General features: G+C 44.6%; 1 protein-coding gene across 1 annotated transcript in view; it reads left to right on the top strand.

Moving 5' to 3' along the window:
* Window positions 1–2,029: 2,029 nt before the first annotated feature.
* The window catches only part of INSC (INSC spindle orientation adaptor protein), a 125,860-nt gene continuing 103,314 nt past the window's right edge, over window positions 2,030–24,575 (top strand). The window contains exon 1 of the mRNA XM_061203076.1: window positions 2,030–2,125. Within this exon, the coding sequence (XP_061059059.1) occupies window positions 2,030–2,125 (96 nt within the window). The remainder of the gene's footprint in view (window positions 2,126–24,575) is intronic.

A 24,575-nucleotide genomic window follows, 5' to 3' on the forward strand; every position in this document is an offset into this window, starting at 1 on the left:
TAGGCTGCACCTTAGTTTTGAGCTGGAACGACATCTGACTTTCTCTTATTCTATAAAGCAGTGGTTCTCAGAGCGTGACGCCCCCAGACCAGTACCATCCACATCAGCTGGGAACCTTTTAGAAATGCAGATTCTTGGGCTCTGAATGTCTCCTCCTCTTAGAGCCATTGCCTGGCTACGTGATTCCAGGTTAAATTGTGCACGCCTCTCTGGAAAAACCCCTTTCCAAAGTAGATGCCCCACAAGGCTGCCATGCTGGGCTGTTCTCAGACCACAGAGTGGATGGGCTTGTGAGCAGGAACAGTCGAGGAATTCTGGGAGGGGAACGGAGTAGGAAATGACGAGAGACAATAGAGATCACACTGGGCATGGTAGGCCTTCTTGAGCACTCTACTGGGGCTGCTGGCAACGAGCACCAGTGCCAGCACAGCCCCTGCTTGGAGATGTCTAACTTAGCCTGGAAATTTTCAGCAGTGGACAAGTTCCTGGACTGCTAAATTCTTCTGTTCTCTTCTTTTCCAGTCCTGTTCTCCCAACTCCCAGGGCTCTGGACTTTGTGACTTGTCCTATATCATAGCCCTGCCCCTCCTGTGCCCACCGTCCTCCCACCAAAGTCTTGCCACTTCTCTGCAAGACTGGAGCTGGCACCAGCTCCCTCGGGCAGCCCATGCTCTGTTCTGCCCGAGGCCTGGGCTCTGGTGCCATGCCTTGTCCCGTGGGTCCTGTGCAGCCTCATCTGGGCCTGGGGGCCAGGAGCCCTCCTTAGCCAGCCCCTGACAGTGCCAGAGTCTTTGAGGTGCTACCTGCATGAGGTTCGTTCATGATCCCTTCAGAAGAGAGCACCTGAGACTTCTTCCAGTGACCATGTGGGGTGTGCTGGGCAAACTAGATTTGAAGCTGAGGCTGTGGGTTGACTGTAGTTCAGGCTGGCTGACTGAACTGTAAACCTGAAATCTGCCCTCCATTTAGGTCTAACTTGTCCTTCCTGAAGTGACTCCTGAAGTTGGTGGAGCTGGGATGGGCCTTTTGGGAGGGAAGAAGAACATGGCGTCAGGCTAGAGGGGACCTTTGCCTGATGCAGCTCTGAACCATTTCTGTGGCTTCTCCTTTGGTAGAAGGACCTATTTGTGGTTGTGCCCCTGAGAGTCTGCATGTATCTGTTTACCTGTATGTCTCCCTTTTCACCCATGAGGGCTCTCACACATATCTATATAGAGTCTCCCTTCATCTCACAAGCTGTGAGGCCATAGCCATGTGATTTAAACCATCTGGCCTCCATTCTCCTTGTCTGTATAATGGGAATAAAAATAACTTCTACAAAATGTTACTATGGTGGCAAAATGAAACAATGCACATAAGGCCCTGAGCATGGTTCCTGGTGCGCACGTGTTAGGCTATTATTACTAATGCAAGTTATTACTCCCTGTGCCTCAGTTTCCCCATGTGTAAATTAGGGATAATAGCTAAGTCGTCCACGAACCCAGTGTAATCGTGAGGATTAGGAAAATTGATACCTATAAGAAACTTAGCACCATGAAATAAATGCTAGTGATTATAATATTTATTATCCTTCTGGGTATGTGTCTGGGTGAGACTCTCCGAGTTTGTGAATGACTCTGGGCATGTCTGTCTGCTGAGTGTGTATGTATGTATGTGAACATGTGTGTATCTGTGTTTATATGGCCCAGCAGGCCTCCTGTCTCTGGGTGGAGTTTGCTGTTGGCCCAAGCCTGGACTCCCTGAGGCAGCCAGGGCTGGCGCCGGGGATGGAATTTCCATTAAGAATTAAGCAGGACAGCACTGGGAAGCCAGGCAGGCGGAGGGGAGGAGGCTGAGGGGGATGATGCTCCAATTTTGAGCTCCCCCCGCAGCCTCAGTTCTGAGCTGCCTTGGAGAAGGCCTCTGCCACCTTTGCCTGGAGTCTCAGGCCTGCAGGGGCCATGGCCCAGAAGGATGGGCAAGGAGAGAGGAGTTGCCTGCCGGGGCCCCTGTAAAGAGACTTGGAGTTGCTGCAGCCAAGACTGGAGCCATGAGGAGGCCCCCTGGGAATGGAGAGACGGCCAGCGAGGGTATAAGAGGCTGGGGCCTATGGGGCCGACATGAGCCCAGGAAGCTGGGCTGTGCTGTATGTATCTGGGAAAGTGGATGTGTGTGTACGTGTGTGTGTGTGTGTGTGTGTGTGTGTGTTTGGGAATGCAGGTGGGGGACATACATACCAAGTGTCCTAAGGGAACACCTAAAAAACCAAGTCTGTTCTTCTCTTTACCTGAAACTCGGACCCAGAGTTTGTACCTGGGAATGAAATATTCCTGAGGCTTTTTGCTAATATTTATCCTGTTCATGATCTAAGCCTCATTCCATTTCTAACATACTAAAAAACATCTTAGCTATTCAGGTACTTTTACATTCCTGAGCTCATCTCATACTTTCAACAACGTACGAGCTAGGCAGAGATTATTATGATCCCCATTGTAAATATGGGAAAACTGAGCCTCAGAGAGTTTAAGTGACTTGTCCAAGGACGCATAGCTAGAATGTAGTAGAGGCAGTGTGCAAGGTTAGGTTTCTTTGAGGATAAAGTCCAGGCTATTTTTTCTTTTTTTTTTACACTACCTGATCTACCAGAAATGGACTCAAAGATTCAGGAAACTGCCCATTTGAGGAAGGCTGTGGCTTCAGTGTTAATGCATAGCCAGGTGAATGGCTGGGCCTTCAAGCTCTGTCCCCAGGCCCTGAGACAGCCTTTGCTGAGATAGGAACTGAAGCCCCTCTCAAGGGTCTGGGAAGTAGAATCAGGGTGTCTCCAATGGATGGAGGCTGCAGTCAAAGCTGGCTTGTCTGAGGAGGATGACTTGGGCATCTACAGAGTCTGGGGTCCCCAGAGAGCTGAGGCAGTTGAGTTAATGTCAGGAGCTGCAATGTGTCCAGGGCCAGGGAGCAATCATTTTTAGCCAGGGCCGAAAAGGGGAACACGGGTATTAGCGTCAAGGAAGAGAGGCTGAGATGGGACCTTGGAGTGGTCATTGTGTCTTGGAGACAGAGCTGGTTTTCCTGTCCCTGAACACAAAGTGTGAGCATATTGACATACAGTAGTTGCACACGAGGGATTTAGGTTAGATGCCAAGGAGAACTTCCTGCCAATGAGCGGGTTCAAAATTGGAAACAGTGTCCAAGGGAGGCTAGGGTCTGCTCTTCCTTGGTGGCCCACCCCCCAGAGTGGGTAGAGGAACTCCAGGCCCCTGGTGGGGAATGACTCATGGCAGGGTGGAGGGGGTTGGATGGAATGCGACATTCCTGAGCTTTGGGGTAGGAATCAGCCTTCTTCTCTAGACTTAGCCATCTGACACTAAGTCCAGAGCGGAAGTTTGATGTGCCCCAAGTTAAAACGAGTCTCTGCAACCATCTTCTGTCCTTTCTGGCAGGTCAGCGATCTTATGTGAGCGACTTAGGTTCCAAAGGGAAGCACCTGAGGTCAATAAACCAAGTGGCATTCCGGGCGTTTGGGGGCTGCTCAAAGTTCAGCGCTCCCTCCGCAGAGCGCGTGAACAGCACCCAAACCCCTCCTTGTTTTGTTTCAGTTCCAACGCACTCCCTTTCCTCTCCAGATGTTGGCATGTGGGGCACATGTGGGCATCAGGGCCGGGACGGCTCCGAGGGTCCGTGGTGCTTACCCGCCGTGACTCCCGCCCGGCCCCGTGTGAGCCAGGTCTCTAATTAGACCTGACCGCGTCCCCATTCCAGGGCTCCCCACAGCCCAGAGCACAAAGTTTGCACTGCCAGGGGCACCAAAAGAGCCTCGCAGCCCGGCTGAGACTGCAGGCAGCGGTGGCTGACGCGGGGCAGAGGTTTGGCAGCGAGCGGACTGCTGCCAGAGGTCCTGCGGCGGCGGGCGGGAGCGGCGGGCGGGGGCAGAGCGGGGTGGGGCGCGGGCAGCCGGCGGCCCTCGGGCTGGGCCACCGAGCAGGTCACTTGCTCGCAGCCTCTGCAGCCCCAGCTGTGCCTGCCGCCGCTGGCCTGGCCGCTGCATGCAGCCGCGCACACGCGCTCTCACTCGCACCGAGTAAGTAGGCGGCGCTCCCCGGGCTGGATTCGGTGCCCAGCCCGGTCCGGGACAGAGCATGCTTGTGACTATTTGGATAGTAGGTGTAAGTGTATCAGTGTGAGTGCTTGTGACTGGGAGCGAGCGCCAGTGGGAGGACGTGTGTCTGGGCTGGTATGTGAGCATAGGGAAATTTCTAGCATATGTCCCAGGGTGTGAGTGTGTCAATGTGTGCGGGAACTTCTGTGTAGGTGGGTCTGGAGTGCGCCCATAGGTGGCACGTGTGTCTGTGTGGCCCTTGCTGCCCCGTGTCTGTACGCTGGATATGCATTGGTGAGTGTGGTAGGCAGGCTCCATGGGGCTGAGTGGGTGCACTAGCCGATGGCTGGATGCGTGTGAGTGAGCAGATGAAGACAAGCTGGGGATAAGGAGTGTTATCTGAACTCAGACTTTCTAGGGTGACCCGACTTGTCCCCAGCTGGGGTGCCTTCTCTGTGGGTCACTCGGCTTTGGTTTCTCAGGACTCTGAGCGGGGCAGGAGTTCAGCGCCAACACTGGAGTGAATGGGGGTCTGAGCCAGCCTAGCTGACTGGCCAGGGTTGGGGAGACAGCTTGGAGACAGCCCCACTGTCACTCCAGGGGGGGATGGGAGGACCACTCAGCCATGCCCACCCACAGACACTCACAGGGCACCCACACCCACACCCTCACAGCTGCTCATGTGTGCACAACTTCCCGCCACCCACACCAGTCTTGCACACGTTGTATCTCAGGAGGGCTGTGTAAACACTCACCTGCTTTCAGTATGTACATCTGAGGACAGTGACACATATCCAAAAGGTATTCCGTGTGCAAAACGCATATGCACAAACATGCACCCCTGGCTTGACCCACTCTCAGCCTTTTAGGCCCCCTTTTCGGTCCCCTTTAGCCTACATGTGGCACCTTGGACAAGTCTAAGAAACTGGCTTTAGTAGGAAATATCTTAAGCCGGGGGCTTTGGCTGGGGGGTCAGGGCAGACGTTGATACAATGCCTTCAGAGTGTCCCATTTGATCTGGAACTGAGGCTGCTCTTGGAGTAGTCTTACCTTTTTAGAAGTGAAAAGGACCATCTGGCAAGGCAAGCAGGGCCAGTCTGGGATCTGAGGCAGAGCTCAGCACCTGTAATTTGCTCCACGCTCTAGTTTATTCTCTGGATTCCCCCTGCAGCAGAAAAGCAGTGGGCCTTCTGTGGGCTGGGCCCAGACAGTCATCTGACAGGGAGGAGAAGTGAGTTGAGCTGGGCTGATTTCTTCTCTTTTTTGGTTTTAGTCAACCCTGTTTTGAGTCTCCCATCTGCAGGCGAGGCTGAAAGGGAGAGCCTTTGCTTTGCTCCTTTCCAGTGGAAAAATGAGGTACCCACTGTGAATCCCAGGCTGGTTCCCCAGTTTTAGTTCATCAAATACATATACCTACCAATCAGAATTTCAGAGCAACAATTAGGACTCATAGAGCATCAAGGCAACCCTATTAAGGTAACATAGTTCCAATTTAAAAGAGAAATCAGACAACCCCCAAAATGGTAATAATAACAACCACTATTTATTGAATCTATAATACATGCTTTATTTCATTTACTTTTCACAGCAACCTTATTAGGTTAATAGTCCCATTTTTTTTTTTCCTCTGACAAGGAAATTGAAGTTTAGAGTGCTCAAGGGATTTCTACAGGTCTGTGTGACTGCTGAGCTCATGACATCACCTGTGTGTTTCCCTTCTTACTCTGGCTGCCAGGAAGCTCTTAGTTCATCATATTGCTTCATCCTAGTAAATGTGTTCTTTGGAACCATGGCTTTGACTTTTAATTTCTGCTTTAATAACTTTATAGTATACCCATCTTTAACTGTAAACTCCTATATCCTTCATGGAAAGAGATCAGAATAAATAAATGAACAATCAGCAATTAAGCATTCTATTGGTCTCTGAGGATGAGAACCATGTTGCACGGATTTTGGGGGGACATCTCCAATTTCAAATATTTCATCTGGTTTTCAAACCATATGTCTCAATTTTGGCTTCTGTAATTTGGGGCTCTGATTTGTGACCATGTCTTGGGGCTTTTCTTCCCAGCAGCTCTGGGAGAAAATGCCCGTCTCTGTGCTGGCTCAGACAATGGGGATTGTTGTGAATGAATTGGGCCATTGATAAACGTCCCCTCCTCTGACTGCTTCAACTGCCAGCTTCTCCCTGTCTCAAAAGCATGAGTGTCTGGGTGCCCGAAGGAGTTTGACCCCTGCCCTATGCCTGGCCCTGGCCCTATGGCCACCCCTTCCTCATGTGACCCCGCCTAGGCTCAGGGCTCTGCTGAGAGGTCTGTGTCTCTTGGACCTAAGCTCTGCCTCCCTCAGAGGAGACCATGTGGACCACATGGTCTGTGATCAGGGATGGACCTTTTGGAGCCAGAGCTCGGGATGAGGAGCATGGGCACACACGAAGGGCCCTTCTGCCCCCTCCCCTGGATCTGTGAGGCTATAGGCTAGTGCTCAGTTTTTCCTTTTCCCCATGAGGGGCTCTCAAGTCTGCCACGTGGTCAGAAAGTCAATTGTCACCTCTTATCTGCAAGAGATGTGTGTCACCAGGGTCATCTGAATGCAGGACAGGGCTCTAGCCACACTGCAAAGTTGGCGAGACCCCTAACTAATTTACTCTAAGACTGATTCTTTTAGCCTGCCCAAGGCTATTAGTATTTGGAAAGGGGAGGAGTGGGGGGCAATGCTTAGCACTAAAGATTACTTACAAGGACTCTCGTGGTGGGCTTTCAGGCATTGTGTTGAGATCTTGCTTCTCAGTATGCATTAAGTCACCCGATGCTGGCAGCTGTTTCCCATGTTGAAGATTAATCCTCCCAGAAGCACTTGGTTACAAAGGGGAGGAGGAATCGTTGGCCTGAGGCCCCAGGAGATGCCTGGCACTGGGTGGTGTGCTGGTGGGTTGGTGCGGGTGACGGGTTTGTACCTTCCCAGGTAAATGCCACCTCAAAAAGGTAAGACTAAGACTTGATTGCATCTCTGCTGAGGATTCTGGGTGTTCCCTGGACTTTAAGCTCAACCAAGTGAAAGCAGGTTTAAAATCCAGCAAGAGAGCACTGGGTGAGGCGGTCAGAACTTCTGTGGGGGAAGGCTTACTCACGGTTACTCACATTTTTTAGTGTCTACTAAGGGCCAACCCCCTTGTTAGGCTCTTTGCATCTTTTGTTTCAGGAAACCTCTGGAACAACGCTGGGAGACAGGCGCTGCTATTTTAAAGATAGGGAAACTGAAGCACAGCAAGGTTAAATGATTAGCCCAAGGTCAGAGCCAGCAACAATTTCATCCCAGGTCTGTCTGACGCTGGAGTCTGTGAAGACTGTGGTCTGTTGTCCACTGACCACTCCCCAGTTCAAAGGCCCTGAAAGCAGGGAAGTCCAGGCCTTTGGGCCAACTGGGGAAGAGCTGAGGGCTTGCCTTCTCTGGCTCTAGGACCTGAATATCATCAGCATCACTGGCCTTTCCAGCCTCAGATGGAGACTGCTGCTCTGTGGGAAGCAGGGGTGGGGTGGGGAAGGCCTCCCAGGCCGGGCAGGGATACCCTTGCCAAGCCCACCACCTCCCTGCCAACCACTCCCTTGGGGTGGGCTTCTGTGTCTTCACTTCTTCCCTGGAGCAATCTCTGGGGACCGAGCCTACACCCAGACACTGTGATCCAGCCAGCCCAGTCTCCTCTCTTCCTGCTACATGGTGCCCTCAGTGCCAAGCTCTGGGGGAGTCCTGGATCCTCTGAGGATGTCTCTGGGCAGACCAGACCCTGTTCGGCGTGAGGCAGTGTCTAGGCGTCAGCAATTTGGCTGGGTAATTGTGTATAGTGTTCACTTTCTGCTGGAGAAATGGAGGTTTTGTCTTACAAACCAAATATCCTGGGTTTGGAAACCATGTGAAATGCAGCCTGTCGTCTGGGGGTGTGGGCTGCATTGTGGGTCTGTGTGTGGTGCTGGTTTAAAAGACATGGTCGAGGGACAGAACGATTGACTCAGGCCATCTTTTTGCCTCTGATGGAGGGTCAGAGGTGGGCTGTATATACTGGCAATGTGCAGAGAAAAAAGCACGGGCTTTGCCGTCAGACAGATCTGACTCGGAGCCTGTTTCCATGTCTGTAAAAAGGGGTTCCTTATGATGCAGTGGTGATGCTAGAACTGGAAAGTTTATTGAAGTGTAGTGGCCAGCATAGAACAGGTCAACTGTAAATGACATATTCTTCCTTCTTGTCCCACCTACCTTCTCGGAAAGAACACTGGGCTGATGGCAAGTGATCTGGATTCCAGCTCTAGCTCAGCCTCTGGGTACATTGTTTTCTCTTACCCTCTCTGGGCCTCACTTTCCTCATGCATAAAATTAGAAGAACTAATTTCCCTTATTCTTCTGTATTTTTTGAGGATCGTGAAAGAGACTGAAGTCAGGGAGCTCTCTTGGAGGATGCAGAAAGTTTAGTCACTATTTTTCATGTATCCATGCTGCAGTCTTAACTGAGATCCTGTCATGTGCCAGGGCCCGTGCAGAGCACCGGGCATACAGGTGTTGGGAATATCCCAGTCCTCAAGGCAAGACAGGATTGTGAACAAACAGTGACAAGCCTGTCTGTGGGACATGATCATGGCAGGTATTAGTGTATCAGAAGAGGAAGTGTCACCCCTAACTGGGGCAATCAGGGAGGCCTTACCAGAGGTGAAAATTCCTGGTCTGGATCTGGAAAGATAACAGGAAGATTCCAGGAGGATAAGAGGAGGGTTTTCTAGGCTGAGAGACCAGCACATGCGAAGGCACAGAAATGTTGCCTCGTGTGGTAAGCTTGGGGGACTTGAGGAAGTGAGGGTACTGGTCAGTATTGATGAGAGAGAGATGGGAGACTTTACAAAGGGCTGTCGAGTGTCAGGCCTTGATGGCTGTGCTGAGGTGTTTTGATTTTTATCATGACAGTTGTGGGCAGCCCCTGAGGTATTTTAAGCAGGGGAGGGTCATGGTTGGATATGGGCTCACTTATTCATTCAGCAAACATAAAAACAAACAATTTTATATCACCTTTAATTTTGATATCATATCAAATTAATGAAAATTTGCAAGACTGGTAAAAGAAATCCTTCTTTATCTGTATCCCTTAATTGATTACAAGACACTGCATTTACTTCATTTTTTTTCATTCCTTCTCTCTCCAACAATATAAAAATACATTATTTTTTATTATTTATGTATATTTCAGTTATCTGTATAATTTATATTTTATTGTTCATTTATTATAATTATATATTTATGGTTTTATCATGTATATGTATATATGAATACATACATGTATATGAATACATATAAAATATTCATATTTCTGATCAATTTAAGAGTAAATCAGAGACATGGTGCCTCTTTGCCCGTAAATACTTAAGTGTGTATTTCCTTAAAAAAAAGATATACTCTTACTACAATACAATTGTGTCCCAATATTGTCTCTATAGCTCTCCTGTCTCCCTTGCCCCGTTCAGGGTCCAAGACACAGATGGCATTTTGTTATCATGTCTCCTCAGTCTTCTTTAATCCAGAGCAATTCCTCTGCTTTATCTTTCTTGACCTTTGTGTTTTGAATGGTATAGGCCAGTTATTATGTTGAATATCCCTCCATTTGGGTTTATCTGATGGTTCTACATGACTGGATTCAAGCTATGCATGCTGGGCAGGAGTATCATGAAGTGAGGTTAGCATACCAGCGAGCACAGGCTGCGGGGACTGTCCCAGTGCTGGTGATGGAAGCTTTCGTCACTTGCTTGAGGTGATGTTCACCAGTTTCTCCTGTGAAATTACTGTTTTTCCCTTAGTAATCAATAAGTAATTTGTGGAGAGATACATCGAGGTTTTGTAAACATCCTGTTCCTCATCAAACATTTAATCACTAATTTTATCATCATTGATACTTTTGAATCCATCATTTCTTCTATATTTATTAGTTGGCATTTTTCTGTAGGAAAGATCTTTCCCTTCTCCCTTTCTTTCTCTCTTTCTCTTTATCTCTCTCCTCCCTCCCTCCTTTCCTCCCTTCCTTCATTACTATGAACTCATAAATTCTTTTTTTTTTTTAAACATCTTTACTGAAGTATAATTGCTTTACAATGGTGTGTTAGTTTCTGCTTTATAACAAAGTGAATCAGTTATACGTATACATATGTTCCCATATCCCCTCCCTCTTGCATCTCCCTCCCTCCCACCCTCCCTATCCCACCCCTCTAGGTGGTCACAAAGCACCGAGCTGATCTCCCTGTGCTATGCGGCTGCTTCCCACTAGCTATCTATTTTACATTTGATAGTGTATATATGTCCATGACACTCTCTCACCCTGTCACATCTCACCCTTCCCCCTCCCCATATCCTCAAGTCCATTCTCTAGTAGGTCTGTGTCTTTATTCCCGTCTTGCCACTAGGTTCTTCATGACCTTTTTTTTTTTTTTTTTCCTTAGATTCCATATATATGTGTTAGCATACTGTATTTCTTTTTCTCTTTCTGACTTACTTCACTCTGTATGACAGACTCTAACTCCATCCACCTCATTACAAATACCTCCATTTCATTTCTTTTTATGGCTGAGTAATATTCCATTGTATATATGTGCCACATCTTCTTTATCCATTCATCTGATGATGGACACCTAGGTTGCTTCCATGTCCTGGCTATTGTAAACAGAGCTGCAATGAATATTTTGGTACATGACTCTTTCTGAATTATGGTTTTCTCAGGGTATATGCCCAGTAGTGGGATTGCTGGGTCGTATGGTAGTTCTATTTTTAGTTTTTTAAGGAACGTCCATACTGTTCTCCATAGTGGCTGTATCAATTTACATTCCCACCAACAGTGCAAGAGTGTTCCCTTTTCTCCACACCCTCTCCAGCATTTATTGTTTCTAGATTTTTTGATGATGGCCATTCTGACCGGTGTGAGATGATACCTTATTGTAGTTTTGATTTGCATTTCTCTAATGATTAATGACGTTGAGCATTCTTTCATGTGTCTGTTGGCAATCTGTATCTCTTCTTTGGAGAAATGTCTATTTAGGTCTTCTGCCCATTTTTGGATTGGGTTGTTTGTTTTTTTGTTATTGAGCTGCATGAGCTGCTTGTAAATCTTGGAGATTAATCCTTTGTCAGTTGCTTCATTTGCAAATATTTTCTCCCATTCTGAGGGTTGTCTTTTGGTCTTGTTTATGGTTTCCTTTGCTGTGCAAAAGCTTTTAAGTTTCATTAGGTCCCATTTGTTTATTTGTGTTTTTATTTCCATTTCTCTAGGAGCTGGGTCAAAAAGGATCTTGCTGTGATTTATGTCATAGAGTGTTCTGCCTATGTTTTCCTCTAAGAGTTTGATAGTGTCTGGCCTTACACTTAGGTCTTTAATCCATTTTGAGTTTATTTTTGTGTATGGTGTCAGGGAGTGTTCTAATTTCATACTTTTACATGTACCTGTCCAATTTTCCCAGCACCACTTATTGAAGAGGCTGTCTTTTCTCCACTGTATATGCTTGCCTCCTTTATCAAAGATAAGGTGACCATATGTGCGTGGGCTTATCTCTGGGCTTTCTATCCTGTTCCATTGATCTATATTTCTGTTTTTGTGCCAGTACCAAACTGTCTTGATTACTGTAGCTTTGTAATATAGTCTGAAGTCAGGGAGCCTGATTCCTCCAGCTCCATTTTTCGTTCTCAAGATTGCTTTGGCTATTCGGGGTCTTTTGTGTCTCCATACAAATTGTGAAATTTTTTGTTCTAGTTCTGTGAAAAATGCCAGTGGTAGTTTGATAGGGATTGCATTGAATCTGTAGATTGCTTTGGGTAGTAGAGTCATTTTCACAATGTTGATTCTTCCAATCCAAGAACATGGTATATCTCTCCATCTATTTGTATCATCTTTAATTTCTTTCATCAGTGTCCTATAATTTTCTGCATACAGGTCTTTTGTCTCCTTAGGTAGGTTTATTCCTAGATATTTTATTCTTTTTGTTGCAATGGTAAACGGGAGTGTTTTCTTAATTTCACTTTCAGATTTTTCATCATTAGTATATAGGAATGCAAGAGATTTCTATGCATTAATTTTGTATCCTGCTACTTTACCAAATTCATTGATTAGCTCTAGTAGTTTTCTGGTAACATCTTTAGGATTCTCTATGTATAGTATCATGTCATCTGCAAACAGTGACAGCTTTACTTCTTCTTTTCCGATTTGGATTCCTTTCATTTCTTTTTCTTCTCTGATTGCTGTGGCTAACACTTCCAAAACTATGTTGAATAATAGTGGTGAGAGTGGGCAACCTTGTCTTGTTCCTGATCTTAGTGGAAATGGTTTCAGTTTTTCACCATTGAGGACAATGTTGGCTGTGGGTTTGTCATATATGGCCTCATAAATTCTTAATTAATTTATTCAATGGGTTTAATCAATTTGTATATTTTATTTTGATGTTCAAAATGTACAAGATTTGATCAATGGGAGGTTCTCAGACTGGCTCTTGTTTCTTTTGACTTTTCCCCATGATTCTCTGAGCATTTGGTTACTATTGCTCTAGCAAGATGTTCCAGGCTCATTTTGTTCTTTCCTTGCCCCAGCCCTGGAATTAGTCATTTCTCCAAGGAGCCCTGGATCCTTTTAGTGGAGAATGGTATTAGAAACCAAGACCTGGGGCTACATATGCTCCCTGTTACTGGTGTGTCATTGCATTTATGCCCTCTTAGCTAACAGAGCTAGGGTATATACTTATATGTCCATATTTATTTCTATAATAAAAAAATAAAACAAATTATTATAGGTTTTTAGAAAGAAAAACTCAAGTGACTGAGACAGAGAGTGAGAGGATAGTGTGGTTTAGATGGGTGGTGAGGGAGGGACTGTTCAAGGAGGCGATATTTAGAAAGAACTACAGTGTGGAAAGGATGGATTGGAAGGAGAGAGAGCCTGGAGATTCTTTCAATTATCTAGGAAATATTTACAAGGACCTGAAATAAGACAGGCAAGAGAGGAAGTAGAATCAGGTAGCTGGTTGAATGCAGAAGGTGAGGGAGATGAAGGAGGGAGATAGACATCTCCAAGGCCTGTCAAGCTGAGTGTGTCCAAAACGGAATTTCTGCATTCTTGCTCGGCAGTGTCCTATTCATATGTGGTCCTCTCCAGGTATTTCAGATCTCACTGAATGGCTCCTTCATCTATATAGCTGCACAAGTCAGAGAGAGCTGGCAATCATCTTCAACACCTTTCTCTCAAAGCTCATATACAATCCACCACCAAGTCTGTTGATGTTCTCTTGAAAACCTCTCCCCAATCCGTCACTTCTCTCCGTCTCCACCAGTATCACTCTAGTTCAAGGCACCATTTTCATCTTACCGGACTACTGTGAGAACTTCCTAACTGGTCTACTTATACTCCCTCCAATTTGTTGTCACACAGCAGCCAAATGTATTTTAAAACACAGCTCATGGGCTTCCCTGGTGGTGCAGTGGTTAAGAATCCACCTGCCAATGCAGGGGACACGGGTTCGAGCCCCGGTCTGGGAAGATCCCACATGCCGCGGAGAAGCTAAGCCCGTGCGCCACAACTACTGAGCCTGCGCTCTAGAGCCCGCGAGCCACAACTACTGAAGCCTGCTCACTTAGAGCCCGGGCTCTGCAACAAGAGAAGCCACGGCAATGAGAAGCCTGTGCACCTCAACGAAGAGTAGCCCCCGCTCGCCGCAGCTAGAGAAAGCCCGAGCGCCGCAACAAAGACCCCGCACAGCCAAAAATAAATAAAATAAAATAAATTAATTTTTTAAAAAAAGTTTTTTTTAAAAAAAAAAGCACAACTCATGTCATTTCCCTCCTTAAAAATACTTCAGTTGCTTCCTATTGATCTTAAGCTAAAGATCAACCTCTTTAATAAGCCTACAAAGTCTAATTTGTCTGACCCCTGCCTCCACTCCTACACCCTCTCACCCAGCTCTTTCGTCACCCTCTCTCCTGGCCTTGTCTCAGTCCCTTGGGCTTGTCAGTTGGCAAGGCCACAGGCCTTTGCATTTGCTGTTCTTCTGCTTAGAACACTCTTCCTGCATGTCTTCACCTACTGAATTCCTACTTATATCTCAGCTCTCAGCTCAGCTGTCACTTCCATGATTAGGTCAAATCCCATTTTATAGGGCTTTACAACACCATGTACCACCTTCAAGGCTTTATCATAGTTGTGATTTTACATTTATTTACAATTTTTTCATGATAATTAATGTTTACTTTTCCTATTTGATGATGAGTTTTGCTCATTACTTTATCCTAGTAGTTAGCATGTTACTGACACATGTCACAAATATTTGTTGGATGGATGAATGAATGAAGTTTTATCAGCTGAGCAACCAGCTGGTGGTGCCATTCAGTAGAATAAAAATTCTAGGGGAGAAGTAGATTTGGGGAGAAAGATAATTCATTTTAGGACATGTTACATTTGAGGTACCTCTCAACCACGTCTGCCCCCCCAAACATCTTACCGTCTTCTGGGCAAACAAATTAGACTGTCATTCAAGAGCTTTGAGGGGACTGGTGATAGGTGACAGCTAATTCCTGGGCAATTCTAAGGAACTCCTGGAGAAGATAGCTAAATCACATGGCATCCCTGAGCTGTACCCCCCTTTCTGGTTTGTAGAGGATACAGGAGATCTGAGGGGCCTCCAGGTGGTTTGACCTGGCTCCTTGGCTGCTACGAAGGATTTAACAAACATTTATGAAGGCTCCTTGGAACTTGAGAGTTACTTGCATGATTCACATGGGTCAGGAATTGCCAACCTCCTCCCCACCCCTGAGACTGCACTAGATATAGGCCTAAAAGAGAATTCAGAGAGGGTCTTACTAAGCCCAGTGAGCTCTCCTTACAAAGATGCCAGTAGTCACTCCAGCTCACTCACTCCTGCATTCCTCACTCACTCGTTCAATATCTCTTTTGCCTTCACTCAGTCACTTACCCGCCCAACCACATGTATCCATCCACAAACAAGAGTTTATGTTGGATCTGTAGCAGGACTCAAGGCTGATGAGTCACCCTCCCTGCCCTCTCCTTCATCCCTCTTTCATATGGTCCTCACAGCCCAGGAGCCCAGATGAGGAGATGTCAGGGTGGGGAGGTGTCACTTTACTGGTTGAAGGCCATGTGTGCTTGCAGGGTGTTACCAGGAAGAGAGGGAGATGCCACCACACCAACTGCTCCTCTTATTTCACCTCCTGCTTTTCTAGTGTCCCGTCCCCTCTTTCAATGGTGATGAGAGCTTAGGAATTAAGCTCCTTGATCAGAGAGGTAGAAGGTGGTAGCTGGGCTTTGCAGAGATACTTGGGGCTCAGGCTTGAAAGGGAAAGAGAGACACAGCTCCCTATCAGCCCCACCATGGAGAAGAGGACACTTTTGTTTTCTTCTTCATTTTCTACCAGGATTGCCCTTTTAACCCTGTGGAATTTGCAGAGAGGCTGGGGGGAGGGCGGGACAGTGGGATTTAAAATGTGGCATTTAGAAACCAGACAGTAGACTAATCCTGGCCCCGCCCCTCCAGAAGCTGCTCTTTCAGTTCTCTGAGGTTTGTCATTTACAAAGAGCCCCACAGAATGTGCGCTGTCCATCTGCCGTGACATCAGACAGGGTTGGGGCTGAGCAGACATAGGACGATGGCAGCCACATCAGATAAGAGCATCTTGGAAAAGTGCCCAAAGATGCCCAGGATCTAAGTTACAGACTCATTCACTCATTCCCTCTCTCACTCATTCATTCAACAACGATCTACTTAGCACCTACTCTGTGCCAGGCATTGTTCTAGGCACTGGAGATACAGCAGTGAGCAAAACACATGCCCAAGTAGAATTGCTTTCTGACGTTGGAAGATAGTAAACAGGTTGATATATGCAAAGTGGTGCTGAGTGCTGTGGAGAAATATAAAGAATGGTAAGGGGGTTCCAAGGGTAGGAGGGGACTTGTACATTTATACCAGGTCAAGAGGTTCTCTCTGATATGCAGATATTTAAACAGAGGCCAGGAGGCAGTGAAAGGGCAAGCTATGTGAATACTGGGGGGAGGAGCAGTCAGCACTTCAGGATTCTGGGTGCCCTGTGGTCTGGGGAGTCAGAGTAAGCTTCTAGGGGGAGGCCACGTTTAAGCTGACTCCTGACGTGTGGGGACAGGAAGTCAGTCCTGAAGAATAGCAGGGAACTTGCCTTGAAGCGTGAACATAAGGGACATGGGGAGGACAGTTTGGTAAGGCCCAAAGAGACAGGGTAGGCTGGAAACAGGGTCTGGAGAGTCATGAGTGCCAGGCTAAGGAGTTCAGACCTGAGTTGAGGGACACTGGGGAGACATAATAGATTTTCAGCGAGATGTCACAATGAGAGCTGTGATTTAAGTGGCTGAAACTAATATTAGAATAGGTTGGGGACTGGGCAGCCAGCAAGAAGACAATTGCCTTGGGTGAGCCTGCTTGGCCTTATGGCCACCAAGGACCCTGAGGCTGGGGGGAATGCTGGGTGGCCCCAGATGCACAACGGACAGGGATACAGTGCTGTAGGGGGCTATAATGGCCGACAGAAGCAGCAGGTGATGTGAGTGGTCATCACTGGGACAAACCCCAGATGTCTCCTGTAACTCAAAGCTGTCTTTGAGCAAAGAACACAGAGCAGCCTGGGTTCTGGGGCAGAGCAAGCTGGAGGAAAGAGTTTGGGTCTCACCTCTGGCCACAAATGACTATTTTAGAATCTTCTGGGGAGGGGGTCCTTGGATTGTAGGAACATTTGGTTCAGAGGAGAGCTTATCTAATCCAGCCCTCTCCTCTCACAGATGGGAAATTGGAAGCCCAGAAAAGGGGCATAAATTGTCCAAGGCCATATAGAGCACGTGTGGCAGAGAAAGGTCAAGCATCTTATTTGAACTCATCTTGGAGGAATTACTATGTCTTATTTAATTACACATTTATATATATATCTTTCAGTGGAAGAGGAAATTCTAAGAAAAAGGAAATTGTTTTATTCATTGACTTCTCTATCATCTAGCTGCAGCCTGATACAGAGCAGATGCTCTCTTGACCTGGACCGAGGCTGATGTTAGACTGGTCTCAGATGTGGGAGCAGGAGCTGCCTGTGAGTAGGGGAGAGCCGGGCTCTGGATCTCCCTCATGCACTCATGTGGGCTGGCCTGCGACCATCTCTACCTCAGTTATACTCACAGCCCTCGGCAAAGGGACCATGGATGTGAGAGAGTAAGGGGGCTGCTGTCACAAGGGTGCCTGCCAGAGGGAGAGGTGACAGGTGTGGTGAGGGGCTAGGTGTCCTGGGCCTGAGGCCACTGCAAGAGAGAGAGGCCTGCCCAGCTTGAGAGAGCAGCCCACAGGGGGTTTCACAGCCGCTAGCTGGGCACCTGGGATGCATGTTTGGGGTGAAAGTGCAGTGCTTGGTCTGGCCTGTGGCTGGGCCCCCAGGGATTTCACCAAACCCACTTGTTTTCAGCCCAGGTTTTCAGCCCAACCCTGCTGTCCTAAGGAGCTGAAGGCCACAGTTTTAAGAAGAGGTCCTGTTCTTTCCCCACAGCATGCAGAAGTCTATGACTTAACAGCAGAATTTCAGATGGAATTGTCCTTTGCTGTGCTTCCACCCTCACATTCAGGATCCTAGTGGGGGGTGTGGGGCTGAGCTGGAGACAGTTTCCTGAAAAGTCAGAGGGATTCAAGCTATAGCTCCTGCCAGCCCAGACCCCTGCATCTGTGCTGGATGAGTAATTGGTTCTTAAGCTCTTGGTCAACACAATCTGTTTGTCTTGCACTATGGCGCTGGCAGAGGGATTTCCAGAGCGGAGTGAGTTATACGCATCAGCACACTGAACCTGTAGACCCAGGAAAGTAAGTGTCCTGAGTTTGGCCTCCCTCAGTGAATGTCCTGGGGGAGGCAGTGGGGTTTTCTTCAGGTGTGGGGCCATCACCCTCTCGAAGGTAGCATTGTGGACTAGGCCAGGTTTTGAACAGAAGCTGAGAGGAAGGGAAGAAGGAACTTGGATTCTAGTCTGGGTTCAGCTACAAATTTACTCTGTGACTTGGGCAAGTCTTTTGCCCTCTCTGAACCTCAGTTTCCTTTTCATGAACCACAGGGTTGGAAAAGAGGGTTCCTGAGGACCTGTCCTATAATAGTCCAGGTTTCTTGCTTACATAATACTAACTTGGTTAGTATTTTGTTAGAATTTTGGTTAAGACCCTAACTTTGAGATTTCTATCCTCGCCCAGGTCTCTTTTACTTTGCCTGAAATTCCGCCTTTGGTTCTTTTAAGAGGCTCTTATTTCCATATTGACTAACAAAATCCCTCTTATTTTTATGACCTTGTATAGGGATACAAAGCAGTGTAATCTTTTAGTTGTATTTCAGCCTTTATAACAACTGTGCCAGGTAATCAAAGATATATTATTTCCAGTTTGCATTTGAAAAAAGAGGCCCAGAGAGGTTAAGTAGTTTGATGAAGTTCACAAAGTTAGTTGCTGGCGGAGCTGAGATGAGGCTGCAGGTTTCTTGGCTGTTGGCTTATGTTCTTTTGTGCTACCCTTTGGGTTTGGAAAGGGAGTTCTAAAGGCTGCATGGGATGGGGGTTGTAGTGTTCATCAGGTGGCACAAGTATCAGGATGACAGCATCTGCCCCTGTATACCTGTACCACGTAGGCTGAAGTGTTCTTAGCCTGGGGCAGCCCACCCAACCCAGGCACAGTAGTGAGGGGCTGTGCTGGCCGCTCTGCCTGATTATGCAAAGGCAGGTCAGGGCAAAAAGTAGGCCCTCTGCAGCAGCTTTCTCACTGATGATCCTGTGTTCTTGTCTGCCGTAGACTATTTTAGCAGGGTGGTGGGTATCCGGCAAAGCCCAGGTCTTTCTTTTTTTTTTTTTTTTTCCTTTTTCTCCCAGCTTTATTGAGCTGTAATTGACATATAGCATTTTATAAGTTTAAGGTGTATAATGTGATCAGTTGATATACATATTTATTGTGAAGTGATTACCACAATAGGGTTAGTTATGCATCTATCACCACACATGGTTACCTTTTTATTCATGTGGTGAAAACTTTGAAGATCTATTCAATACTTTCTTAGCAACTTTCAAATATACAATACAGTATTGTAAACTATAGTCACCATGCATACATTAACTCTCCAGAACTTATTCATATAACTGAAAATTTGTACCCTTCAATAAATATCTCTCCATATGCCCTAACCCTCAGCCCCGGGCAACCACCAATCTACTTTCTGTTTCTATAGTTCAGCTTTTTTAGATTCTACATATAAATGAGGTTATACAGTGTTTGTCTTTCTCTATATGACACTTTGCATAATGCTCTCAGGGGCTATCTATGTTGTCACAAATGGCAGGATTTCCTTCTTTTTTTATGGCTGAATAATATCCCATTGTGATATATATGTGTATATGTATTTTTTTCTTTTCTTTTCTTTTTCTTTCTTTCTTTATCCATTCATTCATTGAAGGACACTTAGGTTGTTTTCATGTCTTCGCTATGGCGAATAATGCTGCAAGGAATATAGGGGTGCAGATATCTCTTGGAGATAGTGATTTCATCTCCTTCAGACATACCTAGAAGTGGAATTGCTGGATCACATGGTAGTTCTATTTTGAATTTTTTTGAGAAAACTTCATACTGTTTTCCATAGTGGCTGCACCAATTTACATTTCCACTAATAGTGCACAGTGGTTCCCTTTTCTCCACATCCTCACCAGCACTTGTATCTTGTCTTTTTGATAATAACCATTCTAACAGGTATGAGGTGATATCTCATTGTGATTTTGATTTGCACTTCCTGATGATTGGCGTTAAATACCTTTCATATACTTGTTGGTCATTTGTATGTCTTCTTTGGAAAAATGTCTATTCAAGCCCTCTGACCATTTCTTCAATTAGTTTTTTGTTTTGTTTTGTTTTGTTATTGAGTTGTATGAGCTTCTTATATATTTTGGATATTAACCCCTTAGCAGTTAAATGGTTTGCAAATATTTTCCCCAGTTTCCTGTAGGTTGCCTTTCACTTGTTTCTTTTGCTGTTCAGAAATTTTTTGTTTGATATAGTCCCACTTGTTTATTTTTACTTCTGTTGCTTATGCTTTTGGTGTCAGATCCAAAAAGTCATTGCCAAGACCAGCATCAAGGGACTTTTATCCTAGGAGGTTTAGAGTTTTAGGACTGACATTTAAATTTTTTTTTTAACATCTTTATTGGAGTATAATTGCTTTATAAGACATTTAAATTTTTAATTCATTTTGAGTTAATTTTTGTGAGTGGTAAAAGGTAGGGGTCCAATTTCATTCTCTTGCATATGAATATCCAGTTTTCCCAGTACCATTTATTGAAGAAACTCTCTTTTCTCGTTTGAGTATTCTTGGCTTCCTTGTCAAATATTAGTTGACCATATATGCAGGGGTTTATTTCTGGATTCTTGATTCTTTTCCATTGGTCTATGTGTCTGTTTTTATACTAGTCCCATATGGTTTTGATGCTATAGCTTTGTAGTATAGTTGGAAATCTGAAAGTGTGATGCTTCCAGCTTTGTTCTTCTTTCTCAATATTGCTTTGGCTATTTGGGGTCTTTTGTAGTGTTATATGAAGGTTAGGATTTTTAAAAAAATTTCTGTTAAAAATGCCATTAGATTTTTTTTTTTTTATTTTATTTATTTTTTTATTCATACCTATTTCTGGCTGTGCTGGGTCCTCGCTTCTGTGCGAGGGCTTTCTCTAGTCGTGGCAAGCGGGAGCCACTCTTCATCGCGGTGCGCGGGCCTCTCACCATCGCGGCCTCTCCCGTTGTGGAGCACAAGCTCCAGACGCGCAGGCTCAGCAGTTGTGGCTCATGGGCCCAGTTGCTCCGCGGCACGTGGGATCCTCCCAGACCAGGGCTCGAACCCGTGTCCCCCGCATTGGCAGGCGGATTCTCAACCACTGCGCCACCAGGGAAGCCTGCCATTAGATTTTTGATGGGGATTACATTGAGTCTATAGATAGCTTTGGGTAGTATGAACATTTTAACAATATTAATTCTTCTCCTCCATGCACATGGGCTATCCTTCCATTTATTTGTGTCTTCTTTAGTTTCTTTCATCCATGTCTTATTTGTCAGTGTACAGATATTTCACTTCTTTGGCTAAATTTATTCCTAAATGATTTATTCTTTTTGATGCTATTGTAAATGGGATAGTTTTCTTTATTTTTCAAATAGTCTGTAGTTAGTATATAAAAATGCAACTGATTTTTGCATGTTGATTTTGTATCCCAAAACAAAAAAAAATTACTGAATTCATTTATTAGTTCTAACAGCTTTTTGGTGGAGTCTTCAGGGTTTTCTATATGTAAGATTATGTCATCTGCAAACAGAGACAGTTTCACTTCTTCTTTCTGATTTGAATGTCTTTTATTTTTTTCTTGCTTAATTGTTCTGGCTAGGACTTTTAGTACCATGTTGAATAGGAGTGGTGACAGTGGGCACCCTTGTCTTGTTCTTGATCTTAGAGGAAAAGCTTTCAAACTTTCACCATTGAATATGATGTTAACTGTGAGTTTGTCATATCTGGCCTTTATTATGTTGACGTATGCACCTTCTATACTCAATTTGTTGAGAGCTTTTCTCATGAGAGGGCATCAGATTTTGTCAAATTCTTCTTCTGCATCTATTGAGAGGAACATATGGTTTTTATCCTTTTTTCTATTAATGTGGTATATTGTATTTATTGATATGTGTATGTTGAACCCTCCTTACATCTCAGGATAAATCCCACTTGATTATTCAAACTGAATTTAATAGCACATTAAAAGAATCATATACCAGGTCTTCTTTATTTTTTTTTTTTTTTAATTTTATTTATTTATTTATTTATTTATGGCTGTGTTGGGCCTTCGTTTCTGCGCGAGGGCCCTCTCCAGTTGGGGCAAGTGGGGGCCACTCCTCATCGCGGTGCGCGGGCCTCTCCCGTTGCGGAACACAGGCTCCAGCCGCGCAGGCTCAGTAATTGTGGCCCACGGGCCTAGTTGCTCCGCGGCACGTGGGATACTCCCAGACCAGGGCTTGAACCCGTGTCCCCTGCATTGGCAGGCAGATTCTCAACCACTGCACCACCAGGGAAGCCCCCAGGTCTTCTTAATTAACCTTCCATTTCTCATTTTCAGAAGCTTTCTCATATGCTTGTCCTGGAGATGGGCTGGGCTTTTCTGTCTGCAGAAGGGGGTTCTGAGAGCAACCCTCTTAGCTGTTTCTCTCTTGCCCATACCAGCTCAGTCTTTGCTCTGGGGCAAGAGGGAGGCTCAGGGGCAATAAGTGTGGGCAAGAAGGAGCTCTCCCCTCATATACCAGGCAGGAGCAACAGTGGGAATCACCCCCAACCCCTCCCAATTCACTTTCTGCTTATGCTTTGGGATGTACGTATGTGCTTTCACTCTGTCTCTCCTGTTTCCCTCTCCTCTCTCATTAATCAAGTTTCCACACTTGCTTTGGTCTATTTTGGGGCTTGCTATTCAATTCTCTAAGTTTATTCCAGGGTCAATATCACATTGTATTTACTGTTTGAAAATAAATCTTACTATCTGGCAGGAAAAGTCCTCCCAATTTCTTTATTTTTTCAGGAGTAATCTTGGGTTTACTCATCAAGTGCTAGGAAAGAATCTTGTGGGGATTTGATTGGGATTGCATGGAATCTATAGGTCAATTTATGGCGAATTGACATTTTCCTGTCTATATACATGAGATACCTCTTCATTTATTTTGGCCTTCTTTAATATCTTTTAACAATATTTTATCATTTTCTCAATAAGGGACTTGCACATTTTAAGATTAATTTTTGTATACCTTATATATCTTTGTTGCTTTTGTTAATGCCCTCTCTTCTAAATTTCATTTTATTTTTGTGCTGGTGTCTAGGACTATAATTGACTTTTGTGTATATATATTTTAGCCACTTTTCTAAGTCTTTACATGAATTAAAATAGTTTCTTTGTAGATACTTTTGGTCTTTCCACATTGGTAATGAGGGTAACTTGCTAGTTCATGGTACATTTTTATAGGAATTAGGGAAAGATACCATGTCTGGGAAGACATAGACCCATGGAGACTTGGCTTGCCATGTGAACTGTAGGTCTGTGTCTGGTGGACCCAGTCCTGTGTAGGGAGTGTGGCTGAGTGGTCACAGCAGAGGCCAACTTCAGCCTCCACTCACCCCCTTGGCTGTGTGCTGTTGCGGAAGCCCTGTGGAAAATCATATCAACTGTGAATAATGATGGTTTTGTTTCTTTCCATTCTTATACATTTTCTTTTTTTCTACACTAGCTAAGATTTTAATACAATAATGAATAGAAGTTGGTGGGAGGTGGCATTTTAATTTTGTTTCTGATCTCACAGGAAATGCTTTCAACATTAAATATGTAGTTCCTGTATATTTTTTTCTCAATAGATGCCCTTTAATTAGTTTAAGGAAGGTCTCTTTTACTCCTAGTTTTCTAAAGGTTTTGTTATGAACGGCTGTTGAATTTTATAAAATTATTCTTCTCCTTCTATTGAGATGATCATAAGGTTTTTCTTCTTTTACCTATTAATGTAGTGAGTTTCATTAATCTATTTTCTAATGTTAAAGCAACCATGTATTTTTAGGCTAAACCCAACTTGGCCATGATTTATTATTCTTTTTATATATATAGCTGGATTCTGTTTACTAATATTTTATTTATTATATTTTTGTCTATGTCTATACATGAGGTTGTCCTAAAGATTTCCTATCTTGTGTTCTTTAGTTTCAGTATCAAAATTATGTCAGTCTTATAAAATGAAGTATGTTTTTTTTTATTCTTATTCTCTGGAAGATCTTGACAAAGGAAGAGTTATCTTTCCTTTGAATGATAGAAACTCATCTGTGAACTTCTCTGTGCCTGGTGTTTTCCTTAAGGGAAGAGTTTTAACTATTGATTAGTTTATTCAGTAGGTATAGATCTATTTCTTCTTGAGTCATTTTTGGTAAATTGTATTTTTATAGGAATTTATCTAGTTTATTTATGATTTCAGTGATATTGCAGAATATTCTTGTCCATATAATATTATCCACCATATTCTTTTATTTCTGCTGCATTTGTAGTAATAGACTCACTTTTATTGCTAATATTGATTTTTTGTGTTTCTTTTCTTTTTTCTGATCTTACCAGTAGTTCATCTATTTTATTTGTTTTCGAAAACTAACTCTATTGGTCATTTCATTTGTGTTTATGTTTTGTTTTGTGTTTTTGTTGTGTTTTGCTTAATGTTTTCTTCTATCTTAACTATTTTTCTCTTGCTACTTTCTTTGAAATTATTCTCTTCTTTTCAAAATTTCTCATGTTGTTAGAAGTTAGAATTCTTCCAATTTTCATATTTTCTAATTTAAGCATGCAATTTTTGCTCTTAATTTTACTTATCAGTATACTATATGATTTTTTAAAAAATTTTTTTAGTACTTTAAAAAA

The sequence above is a fragment of the Eubalaena glacialis genome, chromosome 10, assembly GCF_028564815.1.
Source record: "Eubalaena glacialis isolate mEubGla1 chromosome 10, mEubGla1.1.hap2.+ XY, whole genome shotgun sequence".
Classification (NCBI taxonomy): Eukaryota; Metazoa; Chordata; class Mammalia; order Artiodactyla; family Balaenidae; genus Eubalaena; species Eubalaena glacialis.